Consider the following 20,541-nt stretch of genomic DNA (forward strand, 5'->3'; position numbering starts at 1 on the left):
CATTCTGCAGATCTTGTTATTCTGTATACACATAAGAGTGCTTTGCTGAATTTAAAATGTCTTTGAGTTTTAAAGAACCTTTAAAATAAGAATGCATGTGATATATCTCAAAAATTGATTTTGAGGAATAGTTTGACAAATCCAATGACATATGCAGCATCACCTTGACTTTGGTTACAAGACTGCTACAGGAATGACACAGGATGGGAATGTTAAATGGTGCTAGGGACAGCCTCAGACCAGCATATCACATAATTTGTGTTTATTCATGTTGATGCAAATATATAAATAGCAAAATTCTACCACAACTTATACAAGACACACAGGTGGATGTTGGTTAATTAGCAACTTAGATGAGTCAGTAATGCTTAAAGGACATTGTTAACATCATTTGTTTAAAAATTGGCTCTTTATTTTTTTTATTTTGAGGAAAGTATCTCAACACTCCCATATTTTTGTAGCATGGAATGTTTGAGCAAAAATTAGGTACAAAAAACATCTACAAACTTCAAAATTGGTGCATGCCACCTCAGCTCCCTCATCCTCACATGTAATCTACCAAAAATTGGATGATTATATTGAACATTTAGGGACTGTTCACAAACACTTGTATGGGGGGCCTGATGCAAAAAAAAATTTATCGCAAAATTTTTTCGGGCCCCCCCTTTACAGACCTCGAAAATTTCAGGGGCCCCCCCTTTTTGACATGAAAATTATGGGTCAACCCCATAAAGCATATAAACTCAATTTTTCCAGGAAAATTTGTGGTCATTTTTTTCAGCCCCCCCCCCCTTTGGAGGGTCAAAAATGTTCAGTGTTTGTGAATGGTCCCTTATCTAAATGCATGATTCAGCCATAGGTTTGTTGCCTTCATGGGTAAATAGCCTAGCCATTGATTATCACATGAAATAAAAAAAAATACAATGAAAACGAAACCGAGATCAATATTTTTATCTTGTGATTATGCAAAAAAACACATCAATGTCAAGGCTATTTACCCCATCTAAGGAGGAAGTGTGCCGATTAGGATAATGGTCTATATGACAAGTGATTTGAAGCTGTCCCTACTATCTACACAAATAGAGGGAATGCTTGATTGGACACACATTAACAAACTTAACAAATGCTTACATATCATTATGCAAGTGTAAGAAGGGCATATACTATGACTGCCATATTATGAGGTTTAATGACAAAAATATCCAGAAATTTGTCGAGCAAGTATTTTTGAATTCGGTTCTCTGTCCTTGAATTAAGTGTAGGCACAGGAGGCAATGGCCTTTGTGCCGCATTTCTGTCTATTCAAACTGGATATTTTCAAAAATTTTGCCGGGCTCTCTAAAGGCTTGTAAATGCGTAGATCACAGATAAATAAATTAAATAAATTAAGTCATACGATCAGAAATCAAAAAGTGCTGAGCTAGGTAAAGAGTGACCTGCTCACCACTATTCCTATGAGTATAAGTATCTTCTCATCAGTACAATTTGTGTGCACATGCAATAGCATGCTCAGACCCATTGGGCTATTCCAGTTGAAATCCATACACCCCATGGAAGACATGACTTTTATTTCCCACACAGGGGGTGTAGATTTCAAATGGGGTTACCTGAATTGGTGAATCCATTTGAAATCTACACTTCCTGTGTGGAAGATTAAGGTCATGTTTTCCATGGGGTGTATGGATTTCAACTGGGAATAGCCCAATGAATGGAGAATAAACCTTGATCATTCAATGCCACCAAGGGTATGGAGCATGCTTATTTCAACATGCAGAGAAAACTGATTGATCAGTGAGATAATTGTACCCTTTTTCTCTTTGTTGCAAAACAAAATAAATGGAAAGAATGAGATAATTATATATTTTGCATAATCAGTCATCTTGCTAATCATTGAAATTTTGAATGAACAAAGCATTTTGAAAAATATGGTTAACAACTTTCTGTCTCCTGCTTGAAGGTCAAAGTTCAAATGACATGGAGGTCAGACTGAGATGATCTAATTGAGTACTAACAATAACAAAGATAAAATAAACAACCAATTGAAAATATATCGCTATCTTGAAAGAAAATTTACAAAGGAAAAAATAAATATTGGCAGTAGGATAATAAAATATTTTAATTAGAATATATTGTCTAAATTTGTACACAACAATGATCAATCGGCAAGTCTACTTTTTAAATAAAAACAATATCAACTGCGCTAAGCTTGCTGCTATGAACTTCCATACCACCTGCCCAGCTAAAGTATGCAGCTAATATATTTGTGCCATAAATCATATAGATTAATTGTATAAATGTAATGTGATAATAGTAACAATAATAATCATCAATTTAGCACTATTATATACCTTCCCAAAATCATATACACATTCTATGGCAAAAGAGTAATATGATTATTTTACAATTATATATTACAGGCACAAATCTTGAAACAGGTTCATCACGTTTGTTAAGTGTAGACTATTAAAGTTTAATTTCACAAAACCAAGTACATATTTTTTTTCCTGACAGATTCATTGGTGATCCACTGCTGATAGCATGAAGTGATGAACAGAGAGTCTACAATCTTAGTCACATTTATATATTACTAGATTTCGCGGTTCTCGGGTTGGGCGGTTCTCGTAATAGGCCTATATCTCTAATTACCCAACACCCGTTACCCACAAGTTGTCCTGACCTTTCAAACTACTACGATATACGTCTCTCAATGAAGCAATCGATCGCCTCTTCCAAGCCCTGTCCTACTACCACATTAGAGGACCCCAAAATACCCCGAAATTCTAGGCCGTCCATTCAATCGGGAGAAATGTGAACGCAAACGGGTTATATAGGCCTTACCATAACTGGTGATTTTTATGTTAATCATGTCTTGAAAATAGGCCTATTGTCCGATGAGATGCACCTGTTATTCACACTGTAATGCTTTCCGCTTCGCGATGCTTTACCCTGCTCACACCACCGTTGATACTCCGCGATAGCACACGCGCGAGCATGCGATATCGCACCTTTGCTGAACGCGATCTCAAGACCACGCTGAACGCGATAGCGCCATGGACGGACGGACGGACACTCTGTAATTAGTATTAAGATAATCCACTGCTTGAAACTGCAACTAACACTAAGATCAAGTGACATCACTTCTTACCAGTCAGCTGTGGGATCGCAACACCACAAGCTTTGAGAAAGTCAGTGGTTCACTGATGAAACTGTCAAAAACATCAGTAAATTTTTAGATTGATTTTGTCAAACTAAACTTTTCATAGATTACAAGCACATTAGTTTGATCAGATATTTTGGTGTGATTATCAATGGTAATTGTCCAGTTTGATCAAATATTGATCAAATATTTTGGTATAATAAATTGTTTCAAGAAGTTTGATCAAATATTTTGGTGTGATTATCAGTGGTTATTGACCAAATTTGATCAAATATTTGATGTGATTATAAATAGTAATTCCTTGCTTCAACAAGTTTGATCAAATATTTTGGTGTGGTTATAAATGGTAATTCTCCCATTTCATCAAATTTGATCAAATATTTTGATGTGATTATAAATAGTAATTCCCTGTTTCAACAAGTTTGATTAAATTTTTTGGTGCAATTATAAATGGTAATTTTCCTGTTTCATCCAATTTGATCAAATATTTTGGTAGGATTATAAATGCTAATTCTCCTGTTTTATAAAGTTTGATCAAATATTTTGGTGTGATTATAAATGCTAATTTTCCTGTTTCACCATACTGCGTGTTTCTACATAGCACCAAATATGCCAATACACTAGATTAGTCTCACAATAGTACTTGTTTGTATATGCTTGTATCGGTAACAAATTTACGTGTACCGCACGCCACAGGAATTATTTTCAGGACTTACGGGTCTCCAGTAAAAAGCCATGAGTTGAAGATACCACAATTTTTGCTCTCAGTGGAAACCTGAAGGATAATGCATTCCCATACTCAAAACATACCAGATAAAAAAATGTGTAAACGTGGAAATGCCTTCATATATCCAGACTCCAGGGGCATTCCAATTTTCCAAGGTTATTGGGTGATGATTATTTATATACCAGAATATTTTGGAACTATATTTTGCCTTCATCCTAATTATTCACATCAATATAGTTGAATTCAACACAAATCTATATCAACATTGTATGTGAACACATTTCTACCTACATACAATTTTAATCTATACTTGTGCTCCCGGCTTGTGCTTCATATTAAAATCTTTACAACTAGTCAGAAATGAGCACTGAATTTCATGGAGTCAAAGGTCAATCAATAAGTTCCCATCTATTATCACTGTTAAGTCTCTTTATGTTAAAAGAAAGCCAGCACTTGGGACTCAAAAAACTTGCCACAAATTTTGACCTTTGACCCTCTACATTCAAAGCCTGATTCTGACTGATACAGATCAACTCTCATATCTGATTAGAGTATTTGGACCCCATTTTGACAGAAAACCTGTCATGTTATATGACTTTTCCCAACAAGTTGATATAACAACATACAACAAGCCATGCAATTACATCACATAATGACATACCATCTACAAAAGTATGCCAACATCCTAATTACTTGACACTTCCATACAGAAGGCAATACTTGGTAATGAGGTGGGCTATTTTCCTTGCTAAAATGGAAGCCATATTTGATTTGGATACAAACAAAGATGATTTGCTACGCAAACTTTGTCATGAACATCATCATGGCTACATATGTGTAAAAAATTTCACAAAGTACTGTTACCTATCAGCATAGTCAAGCCTTTCCCAGTAAGGTCCACATACATACAATGCATTTATACCTAGAATCTCAAAGTGATTTGCAGTACTATTGATTCTTTATTGTAATGAGAAAACACAATGGATTCCAGCTGAATATTTCATAATGTGTTTGTTTTATGCCAGGCAGCTGCCTAATTCAGCTTCACTTTGCCATCCTGGGGGGAAAATTCAAATGAAGCATCTTGCAGGACCTCTTATAGGAAAGGCAAAACATTGCCCAACCACTGTTAAGTACTTCTAATAAGTTTCTAAATGTACTGTTACCTGGTTTGTTCCTTTCATTTTCTAGTGATATGTTTTCACTGTAAGTAATACAGAATAAACAATAAGGGGGGGGGGAGGGGAGAGCGCCACAGTGAAATGCAGAAACCGGTCAGATTTTTTAGTTTTCATTTCTTATCAATTTCAGAATGATGTTTAGACTAGTTTTCGGCAAGGACCTTCAGCAGCCTGCCGATTTGGTGCTGTTTAAAGCGTAAACACAGAATTGAATATGTCATCATCACATTGGGCACCTCATTTGCCAAACAAGCTGTTTAGCATCGTATGAACCATGCATGACCTAGTTCATTTTACGCGATAATCAGGAAGAGCGGCAGGGCAATGCTGAAGGACCTTGCTGGATACTATAATTATATACAATCCACCAAATTACATCACATTAAAAAAAAAAGAAGTATAAATAAATAAAATAATTATACTAATGATCATATTCATACACTGTCAGTACATTCAATATATATTCTGATCCAGCAGCAGATCATCTGAAGCAAAAAATGAACAATTATTTAATATAGCCATCTAATATTACTCTCATTATATCTACAGTACTGTATAATTAATTTCAAAGTAATATACAACATATATGAACAGAATTATGATACAAAATGGCTGAACTGCAAGATGGTGGACAGACCTATGATGCCTACAAATAGGTAAAGATAGGGGAAGAGGGACCCACCCACCCATCCCTAACCATGCCTTTGGACAACCTCACCCCTCCAGTATGACATTCTAAAGCAGTATATACCAAAACAAATAGCAGAAGCTGCTATAAAATATCACCCATTATCAATGGAATGGACAGGCCCGTAGGTGGAAATGTTTTTGCTTTCCATAACCCTATAAGTTGCCAAACAGGATTCAGGGGTGTCGCAAGCAGGTGGACATGACAGACAAAGTCCATGGGCCCAAGGTTGCAGGGGCCCCAAGCAAAAGTGAAAATGAAATAAGAGGGAATACGGCTGATAAAGGAGATGTTAAAGGGCCCGCACTACTCCTTGTCCGTGGGCTCGAGGCTCTTGCTATGTCCCTGACAGGATTTGATTAGGAAATTAAAATATCTTTTTTCAGAGAGCATCAACAGCAGAGATTTCTCTTTAAAATTGAATTATTCACATCGAATGCAGCAAAATATGGGAAGTTATGTTGTGCCGAGTAAAAGATATACATTACATATAATACAGGGCTTTTCTACAGGCTGTAAAAAATGAATGTTACTCATCCATTTATGGTGTTTTTAATTGGACCCAATTGAAATTAACAGACTTTTTAATCTAACATATAAAGTTTGATCATCACAAGTGGATCCAATGCTATGCAAGACCTGCTTTTCAAAAACACCAAAAATGGATGTGTAGCAAGCATTTTGATACAGCCTGTATGCACATAAATCTTTAATATATATAACAGTTTTACAAAAAATACTATAACAGAATTATGGAAATTTGTCTCATTTAGACACATACCACAGAAATTCACCAATCAGTATCAGGCATATAGTGTCTACCTGAGGTAGTGCCAACAATGCTTAGAAACACCCATGCATTGGAAATTAATCAAATATTGGTAAATTAACATTTGCAACTTGTTTTGCAAATTTTATCCTGATCCACCAGACTTTATTATGCATCTGATCAATGGTGATGTAGATTCAGATTTACATCACCAGATGACTGATGATGTCCAGTACATGCTTCCAGATGCAACATGGCAAAGGCAGATGCAAATTTTAATTTCCAAAATTTCATTATGTTTCAAACTGACATTTCATTAACTGAATAATCAACACCACAATGTGGTCATGTGGGTGCATTTTGTAAGCACCATCACTTAGTGACTTCCAGATAGTTAGCAAAAATACTTTAATGAATTGTATGGCCAATCCTGATGGATCATTTCTGAGTGTTTAACTGTGGTGTTTAATTACACATATTTCCATAATTGCAAGCCTTTAGTAACCCCTTCTGTGCTATAATGCTTTTAACCTTGCAATTAAATCGTCCGTATCTTTTTGTACTTGGTCCGCACCTGATCTAGTTCGCATCCCATTAGGCTGACTTGACGCATTTGATCTTGCATTCTTTCTGGACGACGTATCTGGTTCATCTATCGCAATTTCAGATGTCGCCATCATTGGCTGTTTTAAGCCAACCCGTGACCTTGACCTCTCCAGGTTTCTTTGCCTATTACCTGCAATAAAAATGATATAAAACATAAGTTATATACTCATAACACTTTTAACAGTTATTAGAATATGTTTGTTATAATTTAGCCTCAATCATGCCTGTGGTTGAAAGGTTCTGGAATGTTTAGTCTGGTATCTTTGGTTATTCACAGATTCTAACACAAGACTATTGTTTGGACTGTAGTTAAATACAATTTCCAGACACCAAACAGAACTGACTTTGTCATAAGTCTGTGACAATACCAGAAATAATCAGCAGATTTATTTTTGGAATAGGTGGTGATGAACTTTAAATGACATACATGCAGGTTTAAAAGAATGAGATCTTTAACACTGTTAAATGATCAATAGTGATTGGTTAAATTAATAATAAAAGTGAAATTAAAAAGCAAAATGTGTCGGAAAGACATGCTGCCTATCAAATTACTGCCACCATCACAAATTACACAGAGAGGAAGGGAGAATGGGTGAATGCAGGATAGCTGTGTGTATACAAGGCATTGCTGGGTAGGGAGGATACAGGAATGAGAAAATGGATTACCACTGTGACCAGTGTCCACACAGCCAACATACTTATGCAATACACCTAATACACCATTCCTCAAAGTTTGGATTTGTCCTGGTAGAAAGGGCAAGGAGAATGTTTGTAGCAGTAATGTAACTATCACCACTTCCACTTTAAGATACATTTGTTGAACAAACAAACAAACATACAAATATCTGACTTGCAGTACCTGCTGAAAATCACGATGCACAATCACAGGATTGTCATCGCCCTTTTTGTTTACATTTTTGGGTTGTGCACTGCACACTGTACAATTATATCAGACCCTTCAACAAATTCATCAGGACTGTTTATAGTAGAATTATTAGTTTTAAGTTCATAAGACTAGTCTAATAAATTTCCACTTACATGCAGACGTTTAGAAAACTTCACAGGAGTTGGGTATATCTCTGTTCATGGAACGCCATGAACAGAGACGAGGGGCAATACAACTTGTATTTGAAGATCTGCTAACTAAGAGAAAATCAAATGGCAACTCGGTTGCTAAGCAGCAGTCAATATCAGCTGTACATGGATCATCATTGTAACAACAGCATTGAAACATCTGCATATATGTGGAATTTATTGGACTAGTCGTAAGAACTTAAAAACTAACAATTCATATCAGACCCAAAAATGGCTGTTGCAACAACAGATAATGACACAGTTACTGTGTTAACCACTGAACATAAGTATTTTATTATGGACTGTCAGTAGTTTTAATGTTGAACATTGTTAAGTGATGATTTAGTATTGTCATTATACTATTATTATTGTTATTGCCCAACATGATTGCCTGCACCACAAATATAATTTACAGAAAAATAACAATACACTGTGGAGCAATTTGTCATGCCACAATACTGCTTGTCTGATAAACTGACATTCAACTAATCATTTTGTAGCTGGCTTTAGAAAAATGCCACTTGTCAAGTTTGTTAAAATGTAAACATTACCATCAATGATTATTCATTACATCACTAACACCACAAATACATGTACAGCAACTTGAATATCTTCCACCATCAACTGCCAACCTATCAAACATTTTGTGTCAAACCAAATTATTAGAAAAAAAGGCAAAACAATGTAACCATGGAAACATCTCAGCAAAGCTACATGCATAACTAGAATATAAACGCAAAGCATGGAATTTAAAGGAGTCCAAATAATATGTGAAAATGCTGAGTGTGACTGCTATGAAATGCCAAAATAAAGTGTTGCATAAAAGAAGGCTCAGCACGTATTTGCGTGTGTACCAGTGCAAGACCTATGACAAACAAAGAAACATATATCCATCTTGGGAAAAGTTAGGAAATAAACAGAAGAAAGTGTACACAAAATCAACAGGACTGGACTAGATTTAAACAAGCACAAGTAAATATTTAACCTCCTGTACTTCAGGCTGATGCAGCAATCCAAAATATATAACACCAACATGTTAGAAGATCAAATAATATTTGACATCTTCCAGATTAAAGATTAACTAATAAAGTATGACAAGAAATTCTGAAAACATATCTCAAAAATATACACAATTTCACCTAAAAGAGGCCCCATAGTAATTTTTAATATTTCTGTTGAAAATTGCTGGAAATTGTCCAAAATCTGGCCAAATTTGGGCCAAATTTAATAAAAAAATGCACATACTCATCATTCAACTAAGAACCCAATGGTCTGTATTGCAAATAAATAGCATTCTAAACTTGAATTTAATTATCACTGAAGTTACACAATTATTAAAAACTGAATAATATAATAATTTAAGTTGCATTGCTAAAACATTTGTATTATATTGATACTACCTCACAGTGATAGTTTTACCATTCTTGGCATCAAATTATAAAACAAATGTATCACTTAAACACAAAAAAGTGCATTCATGTCCACAATACACACATATCCTTACCATGTGGTAGGAGTTCAAAATTTTGATGCTGTTAGCCATAATAAATGTAACATTCCAAAACAATATGCCGGGCCTAAATTCAAGAAGAGCTGAAATGCATCATGAACACCCAAATCTATTCGCAGTCTCCTAAAGACAACAAGCTGTGAGGGCATGGTGGCTCAGTGGTTACGGCCTTGGACTCATAATCTGAGAGCTTGCTTGATGTGTGTGGGTTCAAGTCCCCGCCCCACCACCGTGTTGCGCCCTTGGGCAAGGCGCTTTGCCTCGCTTGCCTCACCCCACCCAGGTGCAATGGGAAGCTGTTAGGGGTAGTCACAGTCGTTGTACTGATGGAACCTGCGCCACTTGTAGGCTGCAAAAGTGGTTCCGACATATTCTAATGACGGCGGAATAAATGTAAAGCGCTTTGAGGCTGTTTACGGCATAAAGCACTATATAAATATCTACATTTATTTTTTAATTTATTTTAGGACCTGGGGTCTTCTGATAGGTTTAGACACTCAAGATGGATTGAAACTCTTCTGAAATGGGCCCAGATATTTGATACTAGTATTTACATCCACAACATCACATTAGGCCTATATCATAAATTTGTCAGTTTTCAGTCTACATTATCAAGATATATCAATGATGAATATTTTAATCGCATTCTAAGAATATCCAAAACTCATATTGCACAATCTCACAAAATATTACAAACAACAAATGAGATCAAAACCCAAAGAGAACCAACTCTGCCATATGTGTGTGTCATCCGGCAAACTTTGATTTTAAAGTGCAAGCATGTTTGGGTTCTGTATGCCTACAGCGTGTGGCAAGCACTACATGTGCACACATTTAACATTAAAGCTTAAAAATGCAAACGATTGTTAGATTTCGGGCTTTTGCCAATAAATGCCGGATTTTAGTCACCATGAGTGACACATCATTATGGCGGATTTACCATAGCGTTATGCACATGACAATTCCGATTCTATTCTCTTTGGGTCTGGTCTCTTTGCAAACAACACATCACACGATTCACAGAAAGATATGAAATGGAACATTCTTATAGTAAGAAGAAGAAATATTGGAAGGAAATCAAGAGATATTTGTGAGATTGCAATAGTCTTACCACAATGCTTACTTCAAGGCTAACACCAGTTAAATCAATTCAAAAATCAGTCTACACAACTGTAACTGACTTTCAGTTGATATAATTGGTGTATGTGTTTGAGTAAGCATTAGCGTAAGACATCACAATCTCTGAAATTACCAAATGTGGTTGGTCACTAGAAAATGCATCAGGATCAGATAATTGCTTAAGATTTCCACAGGTTTTCTTGTTTAAGTTTTGAAAGAATATCAAGAATGCTTCAATTCATCATAAATGATGTAATAAAAAGGTTGCTTGTTGAAAAATCCCAGCATGCAACACTATTACCTTGGCAACAAGTTCCAATTTAGCAAAAATGATTTGGTTGCTCTCATGTCAATGCACGGTGAACATAAAACAATAATACAAAGGTCAGGTGTCAGGTTAGTTATCACTAAAGCAAACTTCTATGGTGCTCCTCAGAGAAAAGGGATCAACTTACATAAAATCTATGGCTTCTTTTTAAAATATATCTTGCTATAACTACACTACTTGGTGATAAGATAGCCAAATGAAAAACTATAAATCAGGATCCAACATGGCAACTTGCAAAGCGCCAAGTCAAAGCATACTGACTGATTGGTCGGTTGGTTGGTCGGTACAATCATCTAAATTAGGGGAATAAAATATCTTCATTGAATATGAAAGTGTAATACTATTTGGTACAGCTGATTCCAGAAAAAAGGAGACAGAAAGCTCCCTTTGGAGTTATATTCAACTGCTCCTCAGTATATAAAATATACAATGTGTTTTCTGTGTGCTCTCTAGTACTTACATTGGCACTGAATATTTGAGTGCATGCAGTATGTTCTAATGAATGACTTGATTTTGTGTAATATTCTCATGGCCAACAAATTTACTGCTGCATCCTTGTATACACAACAGAAAATTGACAAGCTAATCTGGCTGTGATGGTTCATTGTAAGTTGAATAGAGTGAAAGTTTTAGGACTGCATATTTTAAGATACCTTAGTGGTTTACTGAAGGACTCTGACATCACATGATTAGCAATAATGTGAGATGAGTATATTGAGTCCCTGTGAGTTTGGCATATAGTGCAGTAGATATCTCGGATATCATTGTTGGTCACATAAATAGCTAACAGAGAACCCACATATTTATCAGAAGATTCAATGCAGAATTGTTTTTTGTATATTCACATAATATAAGATGATGGTAAGAATCCAATTATACTCCTAAATTTTCCTCCAAAGTGTCATTATACAAGATGGTGTAAGGAGTTCAGATTTTCCATTTTATTTATTTCCATGCTATTGGCATTATTTTTGTGTTGTGTTTTTTATATGAAATAACAAGAATGCAGTATGACATGTTTTTGTAATTAGAATTAAGCTGCTGCATCCAAAATTACTTGTTAAAATTTCAGTAAAACTGACTTAAATGTTCACTTAAGGGATCTAGAATGAGCGTTTATGGCGTTTCGACAGTATTTTTTGTGGGACATGAGAGCACCTCAGATGTATCAAATTGCATTCTGAATACGAAGCATGTCTTTCTGATATCAAATAATTTTAATTTTTTGAAATTCACGATATAATACAAATTTAATGACAAATTATTAAAATTTGATATTTTTCAAATTTTTGATATATAACAGTCCTCGAAATAAATTTTATAAATCTAATGATATATTCTTAAAGTGTATGTAGCTGGGAGGAAAAGCCGACGATCAATTGAAAATTTTGACCTTTTATATTGAAGATATGGATTTTTTTTCCCAAAAAGACCTTTTTTTTGTGTGTGTGTTTTGGGAAAAAAAATCCATATCTTCAATACTGAAAGGTCAAAATTTTCAATTGATCATCGGCTTTCATCCCACCCATACACTTTAAGTATAAATCATCAGATTTATAAAGTTTACTACTGTTAAATATCAAAATATCAATTTTGAATGATTTGCCATAAAATGTGTATTACATTTCAAAAAATCAAAATTATTTGATATCAGAAGGACATTCTTCGTATTCAGAATGCAATTCGATCTGTCTGATGTGCTCTAATGTCCCACAATAAATACTGTCCAAACGTTCATACCCCTTCCCTTAAAAGTGCAGCTTAAAAATATTATTTCAAAATTCAAAGTAACTTCAAAAAACATGTTTAATAGAAAATGAGTGCCCTCAACTATTATATTCTGCTATATCTTTTGGTGAAAAAAAAATGGGAGAGCGGAATATAGTGACAGCATTGTGTATCCCTACAATTTGCATTTACAAACCGATAAGTTTTGTCTTCAATCACAAAATTTCTCTCACACACAGCTTCCTTACATGATATAGGAAAAAAGTTATAGGCAAATAATTATGTAATATGTGACAGTTATTTACGACTTTGGGCGAAGTTACATTATACAATGACTGGTTACGCCATGGAGAATATAATACCTCTTGGTAATTAAAGTAGAAGTAGGCCACTGATCATATTCTTGCTATCAAGCTTATTGTGCAACTTTTTTGCGTGTTTATAAGTTTCGGTCAATTTTTACATATTGCTTTCACATTATATACATAAAATACAGAATTTTGTCGCAAATAATTTGTTAAAGAATACTTAAGTCCACTGACAAGAACTGATATTTGAATGATTTCCCAGAATATTTCTGTTAAAAGTTACAATTTCTTGAATATAAAATTTGATTAAGCAAAATATAATCCATTAAAAGTGTAAAGGTAGAAACAGAACAACATGATTTTAAAGCCAAATGAGTTAGTAAGCCAACTATAGTTTGGTCATAATTTCTTCATACATGTACATTTTAATATACGGACACAGGTATGTCATTACTGTTAACATACCCACTTCAAAATGGGTGATCTGATTTTTTCATATGGCATTTTCTACATTATATTATATGGAGGTCTGTCAATTTAATTCCAAGTTTTTGAGTTAAATTGGTCCAACAGTTAAAAAATTTGAAATAAAAACATGTATCACATTGACCCATTGAAGAGTACAAATAGTATACCACTATGGTGTATGAGGCTAGTCTTAATACCACTTTTTTGTTCATACCATCTGAAGAAAACACATCTCAGGCCTAAACCTGGGGTTATAAAAAAAGATCTTTTTCTTTTGATATCAAAAATCTCAAATTTGATGGGGTAAAGTGGGAGGGATCAGACTGTTAATCGGGTCACCCATTTTTCATTTTGTCAATTAAAATGATCTGAAATTGTTCCAAAATTATGACGACTATAGCATAATATGAAACACGAATGTGAATTAGTGCAAATCCCGTTTAGTTGGTTGCACCGATACTTTTCTACCACACAGAAAGTGGACAAATATGTGGGAATAACATCCACACTTGCTTTGCTACATGATGCACATATTTTATCTTTTTTTTTTTACCAACAGGAATTTTTTGCATGAAATTAGTGCATCCTCCATTCCTTAGTCTCTTGGACACATATTTCTAAATCTTTGCCCTAAATGGGCTATTCTAGTTGAAATCCATACCCCCTATGGAAGACATGACCTTAATCTCCCACACAGGGAGTGTAGATTTCAAATGGAGTCACTCATTGAGATAAACCCATTTGAAATTCACATTCCCTGTGTGGGAGCTTAAGGTCATGTCTTCCACTGGGGTGGATTTTAACTGGAATAGCCCAATGACCCACCATCCCTTGTGGCAAATAAAACATAAGTGCTTTAATTTCATAGTTACATTTCAAATTCCATCACTATCATGGATTAACCATAGCTGGAAAAACCTTCACTGCTGTAATAGTAATAAAAAAAGTACAAATTGGACGCTATTCAGTAAAATACTGAAAAAATAGACATCTTAGGCGAAAATGTCGAGTAAATTTGAGAAGTCATGGGAAAAAAAGGCATGTGAATGGCTAGAAATGGTTCTTTGGTGCGAGATGAAAATAATTAAGAATCCCTTGTACATACGACTGCTTGGAACCCAAAAAGGTTCACTGCCCAGGCTATTTGGAGCACAAAAACTTGACCATCTTTGTTTAGCCTTCGCAGTTAACTCATTGTGCTCTAAGCAATCGGTCAATAAGTGAATCATTTGAAACATGGTTTTCATACAGGTGTTATGTAATATGTGGATGGCCCCTGAACCAGCAGGCAAACCAAGTACTAACCCTGTATGTCATTAGCATATTATATTGTTAACCAATGATCATCCTTCAGTATCCTAAGGAATATCACACAATATTCTCATTTTATTTTGAACTTTTGAAAGTGAAAACAATTATATTTTGAATAGTAAACTTGCAGATGCCTAACTTCATTAGCAATAAATCAATAGTATAAATAACTTCAAACAATTCCAATCAATTTCAGACCAAACTACTTGAAATGCAAATTTGAAAATAACACATTTGTAATGATGCAAAAATTTATCAAATTGTATGAAAATTTTGTGTTAGAAAACAATATATTTACAGCAACATTCCGACAAAAAGATCAGCAATATAATTTGGTCATTTGCTTAATTCTTCACAAAAATTGAATGACTTTTTGTCATCATCAAGCAAGTGATATGCCCTGGTGAGGACGTTTTACATCAAATGCGGGAAGCTCTTCATATATAGGAGTAATAACAATATCTATACCTCCTTGAGGTCGTGGCGTTCTCTTGCGTCCTTTATCCGGCCGACTGAAAGCTTGACCACTCTGTAAGGCCTCAAGCAAGTTGTCCATCACACCTTCTTGGTCATCGTCTGTGTAACAAAACAAAAAAGAGGTTATCAATTTAATTGATATGTTCTCAATTGTGCAATTTTCATGTTTCAAAGTATCTGTCCAAACCACAGAGGTTACACCCAAAGAGAACCAACTCAGAATTGCCCTGTGTGTAATGCTGTGGTAAATCTGACATATTGGTTTCTCACGATGGAGACCAAAATAGACAGTATAGTTTTGGTCTATAAGCTTGAATGTTAGAGTGTGTAGCACATAGTGTGTTATTGGAAAAACATTAGATGCAAAACACAAACAAATACACACTTCAAATTCAAGTTCACATGGCAAAATAATCTAGAGGTATACTATTTTGTTCTCATAATTGACATGCAAACATGGTGGAGTCTGTTCTCATTGGGTCTAATCTCTTTAAACCAATCACAGATAATAATTACTGTTTGCTCATGATAGAAAAAAACTTTAACAGTGAGCAACATCCAATAATCATTATCTGATGCTTCTAGTAATAAAAATATTGAGGAAATGATATTTAAACTTTGTACCACATGGAGAATGAGTTACAATAACATCCAATGATGAACCTTTATAAATATGTCATCATTTCTTAAAGAAAAGATGTTCAATTTTGAACCACACTAAGAATCACAGCAAGAATCCGCTACCGGTACAACAAAAAACAAAGCCACCAAGTCAAATAGAAAAGGTGTTCAGATTTTGATAACACTATAAATTTACAAATTAAATCTTTTACACATTCTTTCTTTGTCATAATTACCTAATGTCATATCAACAATAGGGTTCATCTTCTTGATCTTCTTTCGTTTAGCCGCCTTCTCCTTTTCTTCCTTTGCTTTTCTCGCCTTTTCTTCTTGCTCCTTTTTTTTCTCTTGTTTTCTTTAGCAGACATCTGAAAAGGAAAAATATGTGTTCACTATCTGGTGAAGTTTTGATTAACTCTTTGTTACCCTAGGATATTGGTAAAAGGTTATTGGGCTTCACTTGTTTTCCTACACTTTGTGACCAAACCAGATATTGACCCCTATGATTTTGTCAAAAGGTTACTGGGCTTCATTTGTTTTCCTATACTTTATGACCAACCCGATACTGAACTTTCAGGAAAATAATAACTTCAAGACTTGGTTTGCTATATGCACATACAGGAAATCTATTGAAGTATACATTGTTTACATAACAAATTTACCCACATGTGTACTTTTTGTCTTATTCTATATAACCTCCTCTAATAACTTCTCACATATTCCCCAAACACTAAAAATGCTGTCTACTTTGATGAAATGTGCAATAGACACCACAATACAATTGTTGACAACACTGCCCGAAATTAAATTTGCATGCACATTTTGCAAGCTGCTATTTAACCACTCCACCATACTCTCTTACTTCATATTCTAAACATTTTGGTCTCTCCAAAGACTTTCTCTAAACATTTTGTTTCTTGATGTCTAATGATTAGAAGATACCCACTTCTTTGCAAGGTATGATGGGTATCTAATGCTGCAAAACTCATGGTACATAAAATTATCCCCAGGATTGTACAATGGCACCAACTACACACCAGGGCATGTTAACACTACACTTGTGCAGGTAACACATTTAGATCAGTGCAATTAATCCATAAACACATTGTACTGCTAACTATTTATAGGTTAATGAATGTGTCTTACTTGTTGAGAGTGAAATTGTACAAAATAATGCACGCTTTGGGGCTTGTGCATTAGACGCAGCACCATCTCAGTGCAAGTGCATTATTTTGTACAATTTCTCGAGCAACAAGTAATGCGCATTTATTAACCTTTCATTTATTTCATACACGAGAAGAAAAGCTGTGATTTTGTCACTGAAAATGTTGGAAAATACAAGCAAATATAATGCATCAACCTGCAAGGAAAATGAATAAATCCCTACAGCGATGCGAACATTATGCGAAAGCACTGCGCGTAATACACGCAGAGTCTTGGCGCCTGTGCAATTATACAATATTAATGCACTCCGCGTATTTATTTAACAGCTTTTCTGATTGGCTATGTGGTTCTAAGAGTGTATGAATATAAGCTAGACTTCCTGGTACAGATGCAGTTAAAATATACTACAGCCCTAATGGTGAAAAAATGCACCCTAAACTTTCTTTCATTTATGAATGTATCCTTTATTTACATCACTAGCAAAGTAGCAATTTACTTCCTTGATGTTAACTTCTCTATTTTGACTCATGTGGAAAATGGTTGTAAAATACAGGGATATTAACACAATGTTACTGTCTTTCACCAGGGGCTGGTTAACTGTATGGCACATACTGTGCCGAAAGAAAGTATCTTCTACTTGCTGTCTTTACAAGTTACATCCCTTTACCATATGAGTGCCATTGAAAAAGGTTAACAAAAGCTATGACAAAACGAAGTAACATTTCAGTGGAGTAAATAAAAGATATGCACTTTTACCCAGGCGGCGAATGGCATGATAGAGACGGCAACTTGTGAAACCGCCCGGCCGTATGGCATTTTCCATATACTCGTTTAGTTTTGTGGGGTTCATTATCGAACCCCAACAGTTTTAGCTTGTATTTATCTTATTTATTAACATAGGCCTATTTGTTTGAGATATTTCAAGCGTTTTAAAATTTCAAAATAATCCCATTCAATTACACGGTTGTTGATGGAAATTTACTGAATTTAGAGAATGCACGTCATTCACCACCTGCTTTTACCATACTAGAGCTGCAGGTCTGAGCTACACTCCTTTACTCACCTCATATTCTACCACAAATGTGTTAATGTCGCCAAAGAATTCCTCAAAAGATCTCTTCTTGGTGTCAAATGTATAGTAGTCCCCTACTTCTTTATACAATGACTTCATCTTGGATAGCATGCCTTCCAGTGTGTCATATTGTTCTCTGGCTATTACTACAAAGTCGTGAGGACGGAATCTAGTCAAGGTTTATATAACTTCTGATAGCTATAATTCTGCTAAACCATTTCATTTTCAAGAAAGTTTCTTTTTACTTATTTATTTATTCTATTGTGAAAAATATGAAAAAGCTAATTTCTACGAATAAAACTTGCTCCACTTTTCAATTTACAAACAACAATAAAGTTGTGTATTTGAGGCTACAGAAGATTTTAATGTTACTCTTCACCAAGTGACTCTTGTCCAACAAAAAATATGTTGGGGAAAGAACCTATTCTTCTAAATTGGGTGAGATGTCTTTTTTCTTTTTTTCTTCTTTTTTTTTTGTAGAAAAAACCATAATTGTACCCAAATGGCACAATTTTGAGTATCTGTAAGTCAAATAATGTTAAAAAGCAATGGCTACATTATATATAATATTGTATGTTCACACTAAATGTTTGCCTATGAAAGATCCCCTATTTTTCACACCCTTTTAACCCTGATAGACCCCCATGTTTGTAAGTTGAGACGAGTATGCATGTCACTTTACTATTTGATTTCCCCCAGTTGAGTAAATGTCTATAGAAACTCCAAGGCACAAAGTGATGAAGAATGCCTTGAAGTTGACAAAGATCTGGGCCACCAAGGCCAAAACTGAAAAAGGGCAGGCAATAGCCTTGGTGGCCTCCCTAAAATTCGAGCCTTTGCTATATAATATCCTAAAAGACCCCATCATGTTAGCATTTGCCTATAAGATCCCCTATATTTCACACCCTTTTAACCCCGATAGACCCCATGTCCAAAAATTGAGCCCAATATGCATGTCACTTTATTATATGATTGCCACCGGTTGAGCAAATCTATAGACTCCAAGCAACAAAGTTTAATGGTCTTTCTAATTTTTTGCAGATGGAATCGCAAAATGTTGGCACCATGTACACTGCCATGTTGTATTCAGCCTATTCAGCCTTCATTCATATTTTCGTACTCTCAGATTAAACACTAGTACGCTATCACTCTAACCAACCTCTCCTACCACAGATAATACCCACTGATATAAGGATCTTCAAGTACAAGGATATTTTCATAACTTCTTTGAACCTATCATTGTCTGCTGATGGTTTGAAGCCTTTGATATCATTCTCCAGTGCATGGACTTGTTTCTTCATTGCTGCCAAGTTCTTGGTTACATGCTCTTCCGATACTGTATGAGGAAAGCAAACAAAGATGACAAGTGTGAAATGCTGAAAAATACAATGCTTAACAAAGAAACATTGTTGTCCTTATCTTCATTCAAACAAACAGACAACATAACACAACACAAAACAAAGGAAAACAAGGGCAAACAAAATGTGAAATTAAATGGTGCAGACCAAAGCACTTTATTTTCATAGAGAAATAAAATCTGGACATTGTGATAAATACATTTTAAACAGCAAATAGGGTACACATTTTAACCTAAGTCCCTCATTTCAAAATATAGTGAATACACAAGATTGTTTTCAAGAGTTTTTCCTCAAATTGCCCCCCTTTACATGCTAATGAGGATAACATTGGCAATAAAAGACCTCAATTTCAGGGTGTTTAATGACTTTTTATAATGTGTCTCATCTCAAGTTGAGAATAACAAGATGTTGGATTTCGAAGAGGCAGATCTGAATCAGTGTATTTACGCGGTTATGTATCCAGCATATGTGTGTATGTATAAGCCCAGTTGGATTAGGCACAGCGCACACAATTTGAATCTGTCACTGCTAAATCCAGAGGTACACTATATTCTCCTAAATGAATGATGCATGACCATGGCAGAGTCTGGACATTCTTAGTCCAAACTCTCTGCCAAAAACAAATTTTGACTCTTCTTTTTCTTAGACAAACCTCTTAAAGCTTTCTTTGTATGTCCAATTTCTTCCATAAAATCAGCGACATCTGGAAACCTCTTCTCTACTGTATCTGCTAAGAAATTCATGAATGTTGTCTTGTTGTCTACTGACTTGGTGTTCCGTAACTGAAATATAAAGCAAAAATGTGCTATTTAACATGCGCTCTAACAATCAATTGGAAGTAATCTTAAATTCAATGTGAAGCCTCACATACACGT

The 20,541-nt window shown here is 34.9% G+C and overlaps 1 protein-coding gene across 1 annotated transcript in view; it reads right to left on the reverse strand.

Moving 5' to 3' along the window:
• Positions 1-6,313: 6,313 nt before the first annotated feature.
• The window catches only part of LOC140161191 (protein diaphanous homolog 2-like), a 63,814-nt gene continuing 49,586 nt past the window's right edge, over positions 6,314-20,541 (reverse strand). The window contains 7 exon segments of the mRNA XM_072184640.1: positions 6,314-7,258; positions 15,443-15,550; positions 16,309-16,417; positions 16,420-16,440; positions 18,300-18,464; positions 19,523-19,644; positions 20,319-20,448. Of these exon segments, the coding sequence (XP_072040741.1) occupies positions 7,038-7,258; positions 15,443-15,550; positions 16,309-16,417; positions 16,420-16,440; positions 18,300-18,464; positions 19,523-19,644; positions 20,319-20,448 (876 nt within the window). The 3' untranslated portion in view covers positions 6,314-7,037.

This window comes from Amphiura filiformis, chromosome 9 (assembly GCF_039555335.1).
Source record: "Amphiura filiformis chromosome 9, Afil_fr2py, whole genome shotgun sequence".
Classification (NCBI taxonomy): domain Eukaryota; kingdom Metazoa; phylum Echinodermata; class Ophiuroidea; order Amphilepidida; family Amphiuridae; genus Amphiura; species Amphiura filiformis.